The sequence below is a fragment of the Oryzias latipes genome, chromosome 8 (genome assembly GCF_002234675.1).
Source record: "Oryzias latipes chromosome 8, ASM223467v1".
NCBI lineage: Eukaryota > Metazoa > Chordata > Actinopteri > Beloniformes > Adrianichthyidae > Oryzias > Oryzias latipes.
The window spans coordinates 19123327-19143284 of NC_019866.2; the positions used below are offsets into that span (position 1 = coordinate 19123327).

The window sequence follows — 19958 nt, forward strand, 5'->3', positions numbered from 1 at the left end:
GCCCCGCTGGCTCTCCCCTCTCTTACACCCCTCACGGGGGAGATTCGGAGGAGGAGCGCTCACTCGGTCCACTGGCACCCGAGTGAGCAGAGCAGCTGGATTAATAATGTTGTGTCGGGGGGGGGGGGGGGGGGGGTTACGTGTGCGTTTTGTTGTTTTGTTATGTGTGGGAGAATTCAGACTGCGAGCCGTCCCGCCGCTCTGGGTTAGCGGCTGCAGGACTCAGGAGGACCCGTGTTCGAACAGAGCTCGGGGCGCCAGCTCACAGAGTGGCTTTGGGGCGGTCTGTGTGAACTTTCAGAGCAGAAATAAATGTCGCTCAGTCCTTAGAAAGCTGCAGATTGCTGCGTTTCTCGCACGGTCCTGGATTTTGTGTCCATCCATCAGGCTAATGATGTTAGCCCGTGTTAGTCTGTCCTAAGCTTTCGTCCAGCTTAATTCTTCCACAAAAAAAGCACTGACCACACAGATTAAATATAACGATGAGCGAACAGGCAATTCATAATATTCATGACATTAATAAAAGCACGTTTGGAAGATCGTCTCGTATGTTACCGAGCTGCTGCATAAATATGGAAGCGGTTTGTTTACAACGGGACCTATATCCGCATCCGGGTGATTTTTACACTACTGCGCATGCCCAAATGATTCATTCCGAACGAGAGTGTGAGCCATGGGAACGTTTGTTCTAATCGGAAAAAGGTTTTCTGTGCCCATGTGCACGGGTGAATTTTAACCCGACCATTGATCCGATCAAGATATTCTGCCCATGTAACCGCGGCTACAGTGATGCTGGAAGACCCCCCTCCCCCCCATCCCTCTCTCTTTGTGCCACACCGGTTTTTAGAAAATGCTCGGTTGGAGCATCGAAGATGTCGAAATCATCTCCCTGCCTTCAGCAGCTGGTGTTTCCCTGGCAACAGCTAGGAAGGCCAAGGCGTGAGGTGACTTTAATGTGTCTGCCATTTTGTGCACAGCTGCTCCTCCCTCCCTGGAGTTGCCCCGCCCTCACCCAGAACCGCTGCACCCACCCCCTGGATGTGGGTCACATTGTCATCATTGTAGACGAGAGCGGGACGGGTGGAGGAGGGGGCCAGAGGAGATCAGACGGGGTCGTATGTGTTTGTTTGGCCTTCTGGAGGCGTTCCACTGCAGACCTGGTGGGGGTGAGAAGGGTCGCAGATTACAGAGCAGCTCCGGAGGCTCCATCGTCGCACGCCCCCACCACCACCACCCCCGAATGGCAGACATGTTGATCTTTAGTGCTCATTCTGTACTAAAATAAATGTTTCAACACAAAGGCTCCATTCAGGAGACAGGAAGAAGTGTGTGAAGTGGGACGACACATGGAGGAGGGGGCAAGAGGCCAGACACATCCAAGACGGGCCTGGATTCCCCAAACCACAAGGCTGAAGCATTAAATGAAAAATGAAAAGAGGATCAACCTGGCTTTCAAAGCTTCAAGATATCACCCCCTTTAAATGCTATAACATATTCCCCTCTCAGTTTAACCCACCCTCCCAGTGGCCATTATGCTCCGAGCCCTTAGCAACTGTTGCCAGGCGCAGTTTGCCTACTGCAGGGGGGTGTAGTCCAAACATGACTCAGAATTTGGACAGCAGCTTCATTTTCTGCCAAAGCCTCGCTGCTCAGCTGATTTTTACGACACTTGTATGGAGATGTGTGAGATATTTGTGTTTTTTTTAACAGGGGCTTTGCTGATGGTGCAGCCTCACAGCAAAACCCTCATACCAGCAGTGAATGGCTGCAGCATTGCAGGATAAGATAACGTTTATCATGGGAAACACACAGGCACTGCAGGATGAAAGGAAGCCGCCTCAAACCACATTGTAAGTCAGGATTTTAAAACCATTAAGGTTCTGTAGGGACAGAAAAAAAGTTGAAACTGAGAAACAAACATCTCAGAAAAGGAATATAGTTATGTTTTTTGCTCTTCTGACATATTACCCTTATTTTGCTGAAGTAATTCCACTTTCAGGGGGTCAAATCAACATGTTCTGAATAAGGCAAATCAAGGCCATATACAGTCAAACATAGACTGTTTATGAGAACTGGAATGAGCAACTCTGAATTTCCACTGGTTCGTCTGACTAACATCAACAGAACAACAGTTCTTGTAAAACACACTTGTGTCATAAATGAAGTTGTTTTTAAACCCCCAAATTTAAACTTTCGTCATCAATGATGGTGTCGTCCGTGCTATTAACGCGTGTTATGGCATGGGCACATCACTGTATCAAGTCTTATAAAGTTTTATTTTGAAAGTGCAGCAGAAGTTTTTATCTTGCAGAGGGTCGTGGAACATGGAATGCAGACATGACAAAGGCAATGTGAACATTTTACGTGATTGTTGAACTTTCTTTTTTTTGTGTGTCAATCCAACAGAAATGCACCACAAACAGACCGTTGGAAATATACCCTCAGTGTGATGACCCAGAATGGAAATTCTGACCAATAGAATGAGTAATAGCTATTCATTTCTCTATAGACTTCTATTGGATTTTGGCTTCTATGAAACTAGCAGGTACTTCCTGTTTGGAACTCGAGGGGGGAGGGATCATTTCTTTTAGTTCTCATATACAGTCAATGCTTCTTACCCCTCACTGCCCCTTACTGGATTCCCCAATTGGAACTTTGGCCAGATTAGTTGCAGTTCCCTGAGTATCCTCTAGAGGCTGGTTTCAGAAAACAGCCATTTGTTATTTACAGTCATGTTAAAGATGACCCGATCCTTACATTGACATGTTCTCCCTACCATGACAAAGGTGGATAAAGGTAGAAAGATTTCATGTAATCCATGGACACCAGTGAAGATCACAAATCCTTGAAGAAAAAAGGTTCAGAGCACTGTCTAGTGGGTCTGGATGACCCAACTCCAAATGTTAAAGTGCCTAGGATAGCCCAAGGGTTTCACACCAAAAATAACCCTGTTTTGCCGTTCACATCTTTTATTTTCAAATGTATGCATACTTGGGGGATTTCTTTGATTGGCAGGTGGGTGGAATGAAAACAAAATTTCTTCACTTTGTTTGCAAAACTCACGATTAGATGTTGGTTTTCATAAATAATTTTGTTTTGAACTCTTGTGTGGGGATCTTTACAGTATTTACACCAAATGTAGCTTAAGGGTGTGTTTGAATTCTGTTAAAAAGAGTCGCTCCATTCTCCTGTTTCTGTACGTTTTTCCTGATCCTGTTGGAAAACAGATAAGACTAGAGAGATTCCAGAGCAAAGAAAAAAGGTTTGTGCTTTTGCAGTTTTCAATTCAACCTTTATCTACACTTCAGTAGATGACGACAGCGAACAGATTCTCAAATGTAGGAAATGGGACGACAAATAGCCAAAAAGCCTCGTCATGTAAACACATGATCTCAAACACAAAATGCAGGTTGCTGGTTCCAAAAAATCAGTTTAGCATATTTACAGTAGTTTTACTTAAATGTTTTACATTTACAAAAATTGGTGTATAAGGACTTGAAGTAAAAAATAGTGTCTCTTTAAGTGTTATTTACAGTTTTCACTCAACCTTTAAGGTAGTTACCATAAAAGATTTTCTTTTGGTTCAGTGTTTCCTTTGCTAAAAAAAAAAGGAAAGAACTGATCTTTTCATTTTAATTAAACGATTACTTCAGTCATTTCACTCAGGAAATGCCTTTCCAGTTTAACCCTTGTGCTCTCTTAGATGACCCCATCCTTACAATGACATGTTCTCCCTACCATGACAAAGGTGGATAAAGGTGGAAAGATTTCATGTAATCCATGGACACCAGTGACGATCACAAATCATTGAAGAAAAAAGGTTCAGAGCACCGTCTAGTGGGTCTAGATGACCCAACTCCCAATGTTAAAGTGCCTAGGATAGCACAAGGGTTAAGAATGTTTTAAATCTCAATTTCAACTGATTCTTAATCAAAGCTTAAAATGCAGACGTTAGATTTTGATTGATAGGGAACTAGGCGCGTTCCAAAAGTGTCAAGTCTCATCAGTCGTCACAACCCTGGGTACATTTGTTATCTGCATTTGACCTATCCCTGGAGGAGCTGCTGAGGCATCCATTCAGTATTTTAATCCTCCCCAATCCAATCCCTTCATTCTGTTTCGTTAGGTCCGGTTTTGGTATGTAATCAGATTGTGGATTCGAACCCACAACCTTCCAGTCTCACAGCGGACACTATAACTTGTTTGACGCTTTTCTTCCACTTTTGTAAGTTTACAGTAAATACTGTGATGAACAGCTGATGGGGAACTCATTTCAAACCATTTAGTGGTCAAAAATAAAAACACTAGATCTGCACTAAAGTGAAAAAAAAAAAAAAAAAAAAAGTCATAGTGCAGAAGTTAGGTACCGTATCTTCAGGTTAGGCTTGGAGTTAAACAGCTTTCAAGCTCTATTGATATCAAATAGTAAAATAACCATTCTTGAAGAACTTGAGGGAATCTTGCCTCCAAATGAACAGTTTAATTTTCAATTTTTTTCAAAAACTTTTGCCCTGGGAATGTGAAAGTGAACCCGCACCAAACTGGAATCTGACATTTTTATCAGACAGACTACAACACTTCAATCATTTATACATGACAAAAACAACATAATATAAAGTCATGAATCCGAGTTGCGTTTCAAACCCAGTTTTTATTGGTCGTTGAATTTCAGGTGAACCAATGGCACAAGAGAGTCATCCACAATATCAAAAGAATCATACTTGTACAAAATAATACAAAAGAAGTTCCAGTTTACCGAAGCAAAGATGTGGACGTTACATTTTCTCGTTTCCTACTGCCTGACGAGTCAAGAGTAAGGCACAGTCCCCCCTTCCACATCCGTTTGCCTCCAGGCGCAAGTTCCTCCAGGGAGAACTGCTCCATACACACATCAATTCCAAACATTTTTAAGCTTCAGAAAGTAAGAAAAACTTTGGGACCAACTACAATCTGAGACTTTATGGACTCTAGTAGTAGCTGCAGAGTTCTACTCCAGAGGAACACTCGATAATGACCAGCTGAGATACAAGGTGCTGCAAAAACCAGGACTACATTGTTAAACTATTCAATAAAGACATCTACATTTTTTTTCAGTTTCCAGAAAAAATCCCAAGATAAAAAAAAACAAACAAAAAAAAAACCATGACGGTTCAGACTGGAGTGAAAGGTGAAGCAGCAGCAGATTTGGGGGAACAAGTTTGTCAGTTTGTCCTGACCGTAAGAGATGAGCCGGTTAGTAGCACCAGATTTAACCAGTTTGACATGAGATGAAAGTCTGTTAATCCAGAGCAGCTGTATCTTTTTTTTAATCATTTCATTACAGTTACGGCGATATGGCAGTCATCTGTGCCTAGAAAACAAAGCGGTGCGTTTTCTTCCATGCAAAGTGCAGTAGACGCACATATAAGGGCTGAGATACTCCCCGTTTACTTGTTACGCTGTTGCCGTGACGACTCAAACTCTCACATGGGGATTAGGACAAGTGCTTTGACTTCCTGCTCCATCCAGGAAACCCGACAAGAACAGAGCAAGTTTTCTTGCATCTGAACACGTTTTAAACACACAACATGAGCAGCTACATGATGATTCATCAGATCCACACAATTTTACAATCATAGCGGGAACAACGACCCACTCATGAAAATAAACCAGAAAATCTACTCAAACCCAACAAACCAAACCCAACAAAAGTGATTACGATTGGTTCCGATTGGGGTATTGGCTTGAGTACAAGTCTCGGTTCTGACATAAGTTACTGCTGCTCGCACAGACATCAGGAAGGGATGGAACAGCAAGCTATCAAAGCAGGAAGAACAAAAAAGTGCCTGTGGTAACTATGGCAACAGACGAAGGTTGGCACCTCAGGCAGAGAAACTGAGGAAGGAAGGATAAAAAGGAAGGAAAGGGAGGGAGAGAAGAGTCCCCTTCCTCAGCCTTGCTGTTCTCTCCTTGCGCTTTAATCAACATCTAATCATAAGTACAGATAATATATCAGGTGAAGGGAGAGGGGGAGGTGTCAAGGTAGCTCAAAAGGGCAGGCAGTGTTCTTCTGGTTCCTCAGTATTCCCAAAGCGTGGCAGACTCCAGGTCATCGGCGTTGGCCTTCAGCACACCGGCATGGTCGCCACGGAGGTACTTGCCATCAGCGGCATGACGAACGGCCAGCTTGTTGTAGTCGCAGAACTCAAAGAAGAAGTCAACAGGCGTGTCGCTGCTGCTCACAACCGAGTGCTCGTTCCCCACCATCCAGTATTTCCCAGTGGAGTCTGCAGGACGAAGTGAGACGGTGAAAGGACGACTCAAAGTCGTATTGGACTCAACACCTGAGTGTATACTCCAATATCAAAGCCATCTCTGGGTTCGGCGCCACTCACCTTGCAGGTTGTACGCTCCGTCACTGAACTGCAGGGTGAAGTAGTCATAAGTGGAGCGGTTTGAGTCCAGAGTCCCGGTCACCTTCCTGCAGCCAATGAAGCCGTGCTCTCCTCGCAGCACAATGAACGGTCGGTTGATCAGTTTCATAATAAACTCCTCAGATTCACCTGAAGGGAGAAGATGTGTCAGCTAAAAAATGTGAGGCTTTATCAATAGATCTGAGCGCCTCAAAGTGTCAAAAGTCTAAACAACAACACTGATCCAAATAGAAACAAGTGAAATTTGTCTCCTACAGTTTTAGAAATTAAGCTAATTCCCTCCCTACTCCCCAACCACTACAAAACAATATAGTGCGAGACCATCTAGCGTCTTAGATTTTAAAAGAATTTCGAACACCATGATCATCATCTCCATCTTTTTCCGCTCAGCAGTCCAAGCAAAGATGTCCAGACTTCCCTCGCCCCGGGAACTTCCTCCAATTCCTCTGGTGGGACCCCAAGGCGTTCCCTGGCCACCCAAGACACGTAGTCTCTCCCGCGTGTCCTGGGTCTTCTCTGGAGCCTCCCCCAATGAATAATCCACAGAACACTACCCCAAGGAGGTATCCAGACTTGCCTGAAATCACCTCAACTGGCTCCTCTCGAGGTGGAGGTGCAGCGGTTCTACTCTGAGCTCTCTGCAGGTAACTGTGCTTCTCACTGCATCTCCAATGGAGCGCCCAGCCATCCCACGGAGGAAACTCATTTGAGCCTCTCGTATTCAGGACATCGTCCTCTAAGTCGTGACCCAAAACTCAGGACTATAGGTGAGTATTGGAACAAAGATTGGCCGATACATGGGGAGCCTTGCGTTCTGGCTCATCTCTCTCTTGACCACAACGGACCAGTACAGCGACCGCATAACTACGGATGCCGCTCCAATCCACCCGTCAATCTAACGCTCGATCTTTCCTCACGCGTGAGCAAGACCCCAAGATATTTTAACTCCTCCACCTGAGATAGGAGCGCTCCACCCACCCAGAGAGGGCCAACTACCATGAACACTGCTTGTTTTATAAACGCTTAATGTGACAGTTTTCATGAAGTAAAAACCTAACCATTTTACAAAGAAAACTTATGACGATGATGAAAATGTGGATAGTGTATAAAAAAAATTGTTAAACGCTATGCATTGTGGTCTGTATTCACCAATCACGACAAGCATAGATGAACACTGGTTTTTCATTGTTTTAGCATTGTTTTAATATTATTTGGGTCATTTTTATAATACAATTTACCTTTATCAGCATTTATTTGAGCACTCGCCAACAATTAGGTTTTAAAAAACTTTGTTCAGCCAATTAGTATTTTTCATTAAAGTCTAGTTGCCCAGAAAAATGGAATCTAGAATTTCCTCAATGTGTAAATAATTTGCCATTTTCTACTTTCTTCAACCTATTTTGATCCATATTACTGTTTCGTGCAAGTTTTGATTTTGCAAAGGGAAAAAAGCCTCTGTGATGTAAATTGTGTTTTTAACCTTTTTTGTAGCATTTTACTGATAGAGGAAACATGTAAAGAAAATTAACCTTAAAATTTGCATTTCTAAGTATTTCTATATTCAAATTGTAGATCAGGAGCAGACGCAAAAATGCCAGTAGAAAAAGTTTGTTAGTGCCAGTCTGATATGTCCTTTTGTAGACGACTAGATACGTGAACATTTTCCTCATCTGAGCTGACATCTGGCTCAGAACCGTACAGCTGGATATCTCCAATATTGCTGGGCATTTTTGTTGCCCGGCTAATGTTAGGTTGTGGGTTGTGAGGGGCTGTAAGCTAGTGGGAGAGCATATAAACAGATGAATGATGGGTAGTAGGGTAGCCAACAGTCCTGCCCACAGCTCAGACAATTTTTTGATAAACTACCGCTGCTTTGCAGAAACTATGTCCTGGAAAACGACAGTTTAAAAAAAAATTGCTAGAAACTTCGATCATAATTAAAAGAGCACTGGGAACACCTACAATAGATCAAAAGATGATCGGAGTGAGTCTTTAAATTTTTTAGAACTGTAAAGAGCTGTAAAACAGTATTTTTTCCTGCTGGTGAATTGTTGGATATCCCTCCTCCTGGAATGCAAGCCTGGAGTGTTTGCATGTTCTTCAGAGGATCAATTTCAAGACAATCTGCATGTCTGCGCTATACATAATTTGGATAATAAAATGTATCACTGGAGAAGACCATTTGAAAGAAGTAGAGTGATGAAAATACAAACTTTAAATAATACTAACCTGCTAAAAAGTCTAGCCTGATCGGGTGACTTGTGTGTAAATTCTTTGTTCCACTTAACTTCAAATAAGAGGAAATTTTAAAATATTTCCATATATTAAAAAGTGTTTTTGATATGGATTTATATAGCAGACCTAGGCTTTATATTATTCATGGATAATCACTTTTAACTTAAGTCTGGTCCTTAAAAAAGTTAAGATTTGTTAATGAAGTTGAAACTTTATTGGGAATGATGGAAGAAAAATAAAAGCCACTTTTACATCCATACTGAAAACTTAACAGCTTTACCAGTTCAATAGAATTTCTTACTGCTCAATCAGAGAATCTCAAATAGATTTGGGTATGTAACCAAATGGTCCTGCTCACCTGCGGTGTCGTTAGTTGCTGCCAGTTGTCCGTTTTTCTTGGCGGCCACGTATTTCCCGTTAGCAGCCTGGAGAGTCAGGCGCTTGCCACGCCACTCAATGTCAAAGTAGCAATTAGCCGATCTGCAGAGAGACAAAGGCAGGAGAGCTACAGTAGGCTGCAGTTTCATCTGCACTGAAGGTCAACTCAGGACACAGACTGAGCCAAAGCATTTTAACCAAACACCTTCATGAGGAAGAAAAGTATACACTTTGATTTTAAGGCTTTAAAACCCCAGAGTGGATTCTCTAAACCACATCTGGAACTGCAGGGACCAGATTTCCGTGGGAGAAAGGAGTCGAATCTCAAGAATGTGGTGCAGGAATTTGGTCAATGTCCTGCAGATTGACCCGTCTATCAGGGACGGCCTCTGTTCAGTCTCATGTTTACTTCAAAAACAGAATCATTAGTGCTGTGCTGTAAATCTGCCACTTCTCATTTAGCCATAAAATTTTAAACCCCAAAAGGAGGTCTGTCACAATCAAACCTGGTGTTCTGGGAGGGTGTGAAGAGTTCTGAATTTGTTAGGGGCCACAGGCAAATCTCAAGGAACAGTAGGTGAAAGGTCAAGGGCCAGGGGTCACAGCGAGCTCTGAGGTTGGACAGATCCTAAAGCACATCAAAGAAACTCTGGAATTGAAGGTTGCACACAAATGCTCTTCACCTCCACAACATCCCAATGGCATGAAATTACGGCCCTCAATGATCGCCTCCCACACACAGCTCAGATTACCAGAACCAACACCAAATGCTGGAGGACACACTCTGCTGCTGGGAGCTTGGTGGGTGGACAGACTGGAGCAGGTGTGGCCACAGTGTCTCACAGGAAACATCTGACGCCAAGAGGGTCTTACTTGGTGGAGGCGGTGCACTGCAGGCCGCCGTTGGCCGTCAGGGTCCAGTATTTCCCAGCAGCAGTGCGAAATGCACACTTCCTGTTCTCACGGCAGATCTCCACCTGGAACACCTCCTGGTCGCCCTCCTCGTCTTGGTTGGCCGACAGGTCCATGCCTGCATAAAGAGAAGAGTCAAACCTACGTGGAAAGTACATGGAGGAGGAGGGAGGGTCAAGAGAATGACCGGTAACACACTTCCTGTGGTCAGGATCAGACACTCAATAAGCAGCTCAGATCAAGGTCTTTCTCCACCAGTGTGTCAGGAAGCAGACAGACCTTGGTGGACTTCAAAGGACCAGGACAGGGTGAGTGGCCACAAAGAATGTAACTTCACTAAGAGACTCCATATTTTACCCAAATGACACTTCAGAGAGCCTCCTCAACCAGATTAAAGCTGAAGCTGACTGCATATCAAGGTTTTCATGAAACACCACATCTGGCGGGTGAATAATCATTTAGTTATTTTGCTCCAAAGGCTTCAAGGCCTCCCATGAGGTAGTCATCCCTTCAGCTGTGGACCACCAACAACCTTTTAGCATTTGAGTCAAATGTGCAGGAACCTCAGCCATGCAAGACCATCATCATGCAAAATGCTGGAGCTTCCATCCTTGAACGCATTTGTCGCTTGTTCAAGCTGCACACTGAGCCCAACAATAACCACCGTTAGCTGCAGGTGTGATCCACCAATCCCAGAAGGCAGCAGGCCTTTTAAGTCCATCTATATGTCCAACTGCATGTGGACAGAAGAGTCCATTAAAAGCGACATTAGCAACAAAGTGGCAAACAAACAAGTGGACCGCAGAGAAGCAAACAAAACGTTCAGGCAACACAAAGCTCGCCATTGTACATTATGAGGTCATGGCTGAATGTGGAGCCCGAGGGCTCAGAGACTGACAGAGCAAACGCTTGGTAAATGTGTGCAGAGTCAGAAAGACGGAATGAGAGACAGATTGAAGAAGGCATTACTCGTGTGTCATGTTTCTCTCCAATCTTTAGCTAGATTTTCTTTGACCCGTTAACCAAAGCTATACGTTTAGCATCTCATTCATACTGACTGTCATGTACTTAAAAGATAAATGAGCATTTAAACCTTTTTAATTGGCATAGTTTTAAATTTCTGGTCATAATGTTCCCTTGATAGTGTGCAACATTCTAGGTTAATTTTTCCACAGTGATACAAACCAAATGCCTCTAAAATCTGGACAATACCTTCACCCTTGGATGTAAAAAGTATTCCAAAGCTACAGACAATAAGTTACCCAGATGTTTGTTTTTTCACACGACCCTTGAACTTCACATTAATGTTAGGCCTAAATGCAAAAGGCTACAGTTATTGGCATCATATTGCTCCTCTCTGAAATATCTGGTTCCACACCACCTTCCATTTAAGTCCAGAAGGGCCTAATGCAAAAACCTTAACCGTGCCCGTGAGTCAGAGCTGATCACTGTGACATCTGGCGTCTCTGGGGTTGAATGAAGGTCAGAGCAGAAAGCTTTAAGACCGTCTTGTGAAAAAAATCTTTCAGCCTCATTAGACAATTCTTATCTTAAGCTTGAACTAAGAACTTTAATAAAGCTTTCAGCAAAAGTTAGCCTAGCTGACCCCAAGCCGTGGATTCACTTGAGGTCGTTCCTCCTCCCTTTTCCTCATGCTGGCAGCGGTGACATCGACATCTATGCATAAAGATTTAAGACGCCAGCTTTTCTTTCTTGCAGATGTTCCAGTAGTTTTGGGTTTCTGACCTCCATTGGTTGATGTGCACAGCTTCCTCCATTTTCAAATGTTTTTTTTCTGACAAGCGGATAAAAGCAATCAGTTGTTTAAAATGTTCTCGAAACAGGTTTTCCAACAATGTGCATTTTTAAGCTCAGTAAAAGACCCAAATAGATTTTAGAGCAAAATGTAAAACCTATTCAGCTTCAACCTCTTCTACGACAGAAGCTTCAGTCGGCGAGGGCGTGAGTTACAACATGTCAGCAGTAACACGTGTCAGGAGAACCGATGATTCGGGGAGAAAAATGTTACCAAACAGAATGGAAACCAAATGTTAGAGAGGCAAAATCAAAGTTTTATGTGTAGCAGATGAGGGTTTGAGGAGGAATTGTAGAGGCAGACTGCATCCTGCTCAGCCAATGCAGGCTCTCTGCACAGTAGCACTCTGGATTTCATTTATCTCTCTCCGGGACTCCTTGCCCTACGAGGAACCAAGATTAGAGACTGATCTGAACCCATACACACCATGAAAACTCTAGCCTGATGAAGATGCTTTTACTGCATGAACTCTGACCCACATCAAGCAGCAGCAGCAGCACTCCCTCCCTCCCCAAAGCTGGATTCTAACTCAGAAACCTCAGGGTTCTATTAGGCTGATGCACCAGCGTGCAGCCAAAGCAGCTGCAGCAGCAGAACAGAGAGGCTCAGATTACAAGTCGCCGAGGAGCACAGACCTCTCCCTCTCAGGACCGCATTAAGTTTTGCATATCAAACAGTTGTTTGCTGGCTGCTTTATGCAAACGTCCCAAACATCTGAGGAATCCAGAGAAAGTAGCGCTTTGTTTTCCCATCAGTCAGATGATTCTTGGAGGAGGGAGTGGCTTCAATGTTTCTGTGCCTTGATTCCATTTCATCATCAAAATCAAAGACAGAAAAAAACTTTTTGATTATTAAAAATGTGTGGTGAAATGAGAAACATTAGGATTTAACAAAACAGTGTTTTACTCCTAAAATAATTTGAAAAAAACTGAACCTTGAGTTTCAGTTTTTCAAACTGGTTCAAAGTTCTAGTCAAGGACTTGTGGATGAAAAACATTGCTGGGAAAACACAAAGGCTGTGATTTGGAGGTCATCTGCTCATGATCGCTCCACACTGATCAGTTTGAGGCTCAGGGGACTTGCATGTGCAGTAGGATCCAGAAGACCACACAAAAACGCTGTGTAGAAGCTCCAAAACCACACCGCCTCCATCTTTGTGTCCGCTCCACCCACAGCGCTCAGCCTTAGCTGGAGAGCTGTCCTCCGCTTTCTGCAAACGTACAACACTGCTTGCGTGTCTTCTATTGTTTGCTGGGCCTGACCGAAGGGGCGACCAGCTGGTGCACAAATACGGAGCGGGATCATCAGCCTTTATGCCGCCACACACCCACTGCTGCTTTGAAAGGATGCAGTTCTGTGCATCAAGCTGGAGACACACCCCGGAGACGGCATAGGCCTAAAACCTATAATGAAGGAGAAGACACTGAGGAGCAGAGGTTTCAGTGGGAGGATGTGGCCGACTACCAACACACAAACACACACACATACGGTGTGTAAACACATCATCCAGCGAGGATGCACCATCAGATCGGTCCCTTTATCTTCCTGCAGGGTGACAGAGTGCTGCAGATCATCACTCTTCAGGGATTATCAGCTGCTAGACAAGGTCAGAGATGTGAGATCTCGTTTCCTGTCAGCGCAGGGGGGGTGTTGTGAAGGACAAAGAAGGGGCGTCAGGGTCAACTGATGGCCAGACACAACACGGAGCCGAGGTTTCTGTCTGCAGCCTTCGGCGCAGATATTTGGGATAGTTTGGAGGCTGATGAAGACAGCTGACACACGCAGACGTTCCCTCTGATTTACAGAACCTGACGCAGCAAAGCAGGAGACGTTCAGAGACGTTCAGAGAGGTTCAAAGAGGTTCACAGCGATTATGCTCGCTATCGGGGTAAAATCTTTAAAGAAAACTGAGACTAAACTTTTATGAAACACACAAAATACAACCATAAATGATTTGTTTTAAAATAACTAATTCTATTGGAAAATTAGGGATTTTCCCAAACTGAAAGGTGGCATGAACTAAACAAAAATATATTTTATAATATAAATATATATTTCAAATATAAATAAGGTAAAGAATCACATTTTAATCATTAAAAATGTGGATTTCTGGCTAAGTGTGCATCGTTACCCTGAAAACTGAGGCACTGCCCTGTTTGGAAAAAAAAAAAAAAAATGTAACAAAGATCTAGATCTGTGTTCACCCATGTGACTCATGCTGACAGGAAATTAAAGCTTTACTCCTGAAAGGACTGGAACAAACCGCACGATGAGGATGCCAGAACTACAAATAAAAATCTTGTGATTACCATGGCAACCATGGAAACTAATAACCGTTAGGTCAAATGATGCATTTTGATTTATAAAGTTAAATTTAAAAATCTTAATAGTTTGAGAAAACAAAAATGTCAATTTTTTATATTACTTTTAGAACTTTATGTTTTGAAATTATTGTTTAAAAAAAAAAAGGTTGCCATTATATGTCAAATGTTTTTATGAGAGTCAAATGACTGCACTTTAAGCAGTGCAGACTTTTTTTGTTTTCCTTTGGTTTAATCATCTTTATTGGATCTTAGTAGCTCATTAAAAAAATACAATTTATCAATCTACCTAAAAAAGTAGAAAGGTTGCATTTAAGCTTAGAAATGCATCATGGGAAATCTCATGTACGCAGAGCAGCAGCCACATATCCTCAACTTCAAGAAACGGAACAAAATGTTTTTTTTAGGCAAGAAAGCAGCTAAACCTAACATTGAAACATCTGAATGTTAGTTTCAGGAATAATCTATATTTGTATTTAAACAAATAGAACTAAAGATGAAAACATGTTTACAACCATCTATGCAGCTAACTAATGATGGGAACCTTTTTTTATAAAGTAGTTTAAAGGTTTATGAGCAGAAAAAGGAAAAAAATAATGTATTTGTTCATCAGTGGGACACACATGGATAGTGGAAAAACAAGATTGGGAGCGACTTTAAGCAGTTTTCTTAGATTTGGGACAATTTGCACTTTGTTTTCAGATTTTTTTCATTGTCATTTGCAGTTCTGCAACCTTTTTTGTTGATATTCACATGTTTTTGTTTCCTCCTAATGTTACAGTTTCCTTTACATCCGGTCTGATTCCAGATGTGCAGTTTTCTATCATCTTAGTGACACAAATGTGTATTTTTAAATGTCAAAACACTGAAAAGTTTTGGAAAACTTGCTCTCAAAATGTCAGTTTTACTGAGTTCTGATTAATCAGGAGTTTTTTTGTCCGATTCCAGACACTGAAATGCAGCCGAAATGATGAATGAGGTGAATTGAGCAATGACATTTAAACAAGGATGACAGAAAAGAGTGATGTTCTGAGAGAGAAGCAGGAAAAGGCCACAGAGACCGTTTACAGGAGTGCCATTGTTTCCCAGCCGAGGCGGAAAAATACAAAAAACTCCTTTTGACTGAGCCTATAATGTGACCACAAACATAAACTTTGTTGCTCCATTTAAAATCTCACCACCACAGACGTGGAGCCTTCAAAGGGATGGATGCTGCAGCTGGAGTGTGCACGTTAATGTAGATTTTAAGTGAAGCTCAGAAATATTTAGGTCTAGCCAGCACAAAAGCAGCTTTGTCAAAGTCTGATTTGAGGCTGCAGCTAACGAAGGCTTCAGATCCAAACTGAACAGTTGCACATCTGCAAAACATCTGGAGCTGCTTTCATTCCCCCCCACAGCATTTAATCCTCATCAGCCGTTGGCAGGTAAATGAGGTTAGTCTCCTCCCTCCTATTCCTCCTCGTTACATGCAGGTAATGGAAGGATGAGGAAATACTAGCTAATAAAGCAATAAAGCTCTGACTTACAGCCCTCCATCTTTCCCCGCCCCAAACTGACCTACTGCGCAAACAAACCCACCAAGCTGTCCTGCCACAGAGTTACTCAAACAGCAAATGCAAAACCAGACAGAAACGGGACTGTCTGCAGATTTGGTTAAACTGGTCAAACCGGAGATCCATAAAAAGAACATAAAAACACCTCGATATTCTGCCACTTCATTAAATAGTTTCCATCAGCATTTTTTATTTGTTCACAGGAAGTAGAAATATTTTAGCGGTCCTCTCAAGAAGTCAGGAGCAAAGATACAGCCAAAGGAGAGAATAGAGAAACCAGACTGTTCAAACGGAGCAGCTGCAAGAGCCAAGAGACAAAAATAAAACAGAACAAATTAAACATTATATGTTATAAATGCCAACTAAGACGCTTTTATTTTCATAGTTAAAGGAAACGCAACAAATTCAATCATGCCTTTGTTTATTTCAAGGAATTTAGGCTATAAGTTTACACCAACGTGGGCCTTTAAGACTTTTAACAATTAAATAGGCCATCACTCATGGAATATGGTCAAAATTTGTCCAAAAACTGAGTTTTTGCAACACAAATCAATGTGTGACAATCAAAATTCTGGTCATTGGCGTGAATACTTGACATTGAACCATCTGTGACTCAATTTATCCAAAGATTACAGACATTGGCCTACAAATGTCTCCCATTTTGACTTATAGGATCAGAAATGCACATGGCAGCATCATAGCAGAAGATTCAGAGCTGATCAAAGCTTTCAACCTCCAAAAATACTGCTCATCTCATATTGCATATGAGTTTATGAAACCGAAACTAATGACAAATCAACCAATTTTAGCATTCATCTAAAAGCCAGTTCCTCAAAATGTTGACATTGGTTCAAGCAAAGAACAACTTGGTACAAGTTCTTTTAATATCGAAACGTTTCTATAGTTTATTTTATGCATTTAATTTGAAGGTAATCCAAGATTTATTGCAGAATACTGCAGAGTTTGTGCTTTTTTTTATCCAAATTAAAGCATTTTACAAACGTCAGTTTAACAGATAGGCACCATTGATCTGCTCTGAACATGGAAATTAAATACTCAATTCATTTAGACTGAACAAATGTTGCAAACTCTGCAGCTTTCACCTTCAGTCCGACACCTGATCCAGGAAATCAGGTTAGGATCATGTTGCTACGTTTGCCACCCTGAACTCTGCAGAGATGGAAAACCTCAGCAAGTATCTCTTCCCCCCTCTGTGGGTGGAGTTTAATTTTTAACTTTGACTCCAAAGAATAAAAAAAGATCACCTGATGTGGGATTTGCACCCTCCACAATAAAAGCATTAACCAGTTTTACAATACATCTTAGAGTTTAACTGTGACTGTCAGGAAATAGTCAAATGTACAGTTTGAGAGGAAATGAATTCAGGGAGGAGAAAAGAGGCCTTGATATTGAATCCAAGATTTTGTTTAGCGCTTAGACTCATTCTCTGCAGATTTTAAGTGTGTGCAGCTGAACAAGCTTTTATTTTGTAACTCAGACAGAGGAGAGCTGCTGAAGAGCTTTATGGGTGTGACAGAATATGAAATGATAGAGGAAAAACAGGCTGGAGCCACATGGAATTCTCCAAGTGCTCATCTTACCAAAAAAACAAAACTGGACGTTAGGAGCTTGTCTGCGCCAGCCATGCAAATCCCACTGCTGACTCAAAGTGATATTTCCTCACTCTGGCTGCAGACGTGTGGCAAAAAGGCAGGCGTGAAGGCTGCAGGAGCAGAAAGGAGTGGGGGAGGAGAATGAGCATAATGGAACAGATGTCAAAAAAAGGAGGAGGCACAAAGGGAACACGGGAAAAGTTAGGAGGGGTGAAAGGAAAAAGGTTCAGGAAAGATGAAGGGTGGAGGGACAAGCTTAAAAAAGAGGAAATGGAAGAAGAGAACGGCAACATGGGATGATCCAGGTGCACCAAACACCTCATTGTGTTAAAGAAGCAGCTGTTGGTTGGATTCGACTACATTTTACACCTTGGGGCTCAGATACCACAGTTACCCTTAAGCTTTTTGGGGTTTTAACGCACGAGGAGCTGCCATTCCATCACAGGAGAGAAAAATGAGGGTTTGTTCATGACAGAAACGGAACGTTGTGCGTAATGGCGCATTTTGGAGCACGACTCCATCACTGAGGATGTGCTGGACGAGGGTTCACATTCCATCACGTTAACCCCTAATTTGCCACACACACACACACATTCACACACTATATGCCAGTCAAACCTGGACCACCACACCCACCTTGTCGGGTGGAGACGTTCCTCTCGTTCCCAGCGGTGAGCACAACCTGCGGGTGGCTCTGTTCCAGCACGAACAGCTCATCCTTGCCCACCCGCGCGCTCTTGCCGGACTTCATGGTCCCAGAGGGCCCGGAGGGTGCCAGGTACCTGCCGCTGCAGTCCCTGAAGGCCACTTTCCCGGAGCGAAACTCCAGCGTGTAGCCCGTGGCCCTGTCCGTGGTGGCCACCAGCGCTCCGTCGTTCCGCAGGAAGCGGTTGTCTGAGGTCTGCAGGTGGTAGCGCTGCTCCCAGAACACCAGCGTGATCATGGAGTCCACCCCCCACGGCACGTCCCGGTCGATGGCGATCTCGTCCACCTTGTCGCTCAGGTGCGCGTAACGCTTGCGCGTCAGACTGAAGAGGTTGACCTGCGGGTGCATGGCGATGTGCACACTCCACTTCTCCGCCACGGAGACAGTCTGCGCAAAGCAGAGGATCCGGTCCTCGGTGCCACCCAGGTACCGTCCATGCGCCTCGGACTGCAGGGACCAGCGGCCGTCATCGTGCGCGGTGATGACGAAGCGGCACTCCGGGCCCGGGTTCTCGCTGTCCCCGGTCACGTTGCCGTCCTTGTCAGCGGCGATGTACCGGCCCAGATGTGACTTGAGGAGGAAGACGTCCCCGCTGGACTCGTCCCCGCTCTGCTCCAGGGTCCAGATCTGCTTCTTCTTCATGCTGGTGGCGGACGCGTTGATCTTGAAGCCGAAAGTCTCCGCGGTCAGGTACTTGTTCCCGCAGTTGATGAGGCCGAACTGGATCTGCAGCATATCGCTGGTTCCGTTGGCGGCGCCGTTGGCGGTCATCGTGGCCTCTGGACCGGTTCTGCGTGACAGGGACGGGGAGGGGGCGCTTCTGCACGGTGAGCTGGCGGGTGAGTGGATGCGGTGATGCCTCGCGTGCTTCTTTGTTTGGGGAGAGTGGGAGCGCGCGCCACCGGTCCTCAGTCCTCATGCAGCGCGAGCCCGCTGCCACAGCTGCAGCCTATATAACCATCAGTGACGTCCCTGCATGAGCCACGCCCCCTTTGTTGCGAATAATCAAATCACCTCAGGAAAAAAAAAACTTCAGCAAACATTTCCTGCATAACAAACCACATTTAAAAACTGACATTTCCCTATGATATCGAAATATCTGTTCAGAGAGCTGACACAAAGATCCATTCATGGTCCGGACCATCAGAACAAAGAGCCCAAACAGATCTGACTGACGGGGATCTGGTCTTTGCATAAGCGCGTCATGCTCCACTTCCATGAGAAACGTTTTTGTTTGCAGTCTGCCCGTTGGCACGGTTCCGTTTTGCAGCTGCAGACACGCATGCATGTTTGCCCTGCTCCACATGCTCCACTACCTCCAACCAACCCAGCCCTTCACACCTCCTCCAACTCTCAGTAAAAGCTCCGAGAGTAAAAGGGTTAAATAAAGGGGCTTTATCCTGTGCAGGTGTGGACCACTGTTCTTCTGCAGCTCCCACACGCACACACATGACGTCATGCAAACACAAATTATTCAGACTTTGGTGATGCAGTGACAGCTGTCAGTCCTAATGTTGGGCTTCATCCCAGTTTTTATGACAGCCTGTTTTAAAAACAGCGAGGCTTTGGGACGAAATCAGTCCAACCACTAAATCCTGGTTATGAAATCCAGATGTTCCAGATTCTCAATTCATGTCTGCACACCCATCTGCCCATCCATCCATCCATCCATCCATCCATCCATCCATTCATCCAACCACTCATCCATTCAATCATTTATCCATCCATCCATTCATCCAACCACTCATCCATTTAATCATTAATCCATCCATCATCTATCCATCCATCCATCCATTCATCCATCCATCCATCCAACCACTCCTCTATTCAATCGTTCACCCATCTACTATCCATCCAATTTGTCTGCCTGTTCATCCATCCATTCATTCTTTCATTCAATCATTCATCCATCCATCCAACCCTCCTTTCAGACAATCTTTCATCCATCCATCTTTCCATCCAATTATTCATCCATTGTCAGTCAATTCATCGTCCATCCATCCATCTGTTC

The 19958-nt window shown here is 43.7% G+C and overlaps 1 protein-coding gene across 1 annotated transcript; it reads right to left on the reverse strand.

Moving 5' to 3' along the window:
• Window positions 1-4631: 4631 nt before the first annotated feature.
• Window positions 4632-18925, reverse strand: fscn1 (fascin actin-bundling protein 1). Its single transcript, XM_004071776.2, has 5 exons — window positions 17878-18925; window positions 9900-10056; window positions 9007-9128; window positions 6375-6542; window positions 4632-6266 (listed from the first exon to the last, which is right to left on the reverse strand). The coding sequence occupies exons 1-5, from the start codon at window positions 18716-18718 to the stop codon at window positions 6058-6060; spliced, it is 1497 nt and encodes a 498-aa protein (XP_004071824.1). The 5' UTR covers window positions 18719-18925; the 3' UTR covers window positions 4632-6057.
• Window positions 18926-19958: the final 1033 nt, after the last annotated feature.

What these genes read in the sequence shown, in the direction of transcription:
- fscn1 (XM_004071776.2), bottom strand. Translation starts at nt 18,718, where the DNA reads ATGACCGCCAACGGCGCCGCCAACGGAACCAGCGATATGCTGCAGATC. An exon ending in GAACGTCTCCACCCGACAAG is followed by an intron (nt 10,057 to 17,877) that starts GTGGGTGTGGTG and finishes CTCTTTATGCAG; the next exon opens with GCATGGACCTGTCGGCCAAC. An exon ending in CAGTGCACCGCCTCCACCAA is followed by an intron (nt 9,129 to 9,899) that starts GTAAGACCCTCT and finishes GTCTCTCTGCAG; the next exon opens with ATCGGCTAATTGCTACTTTG.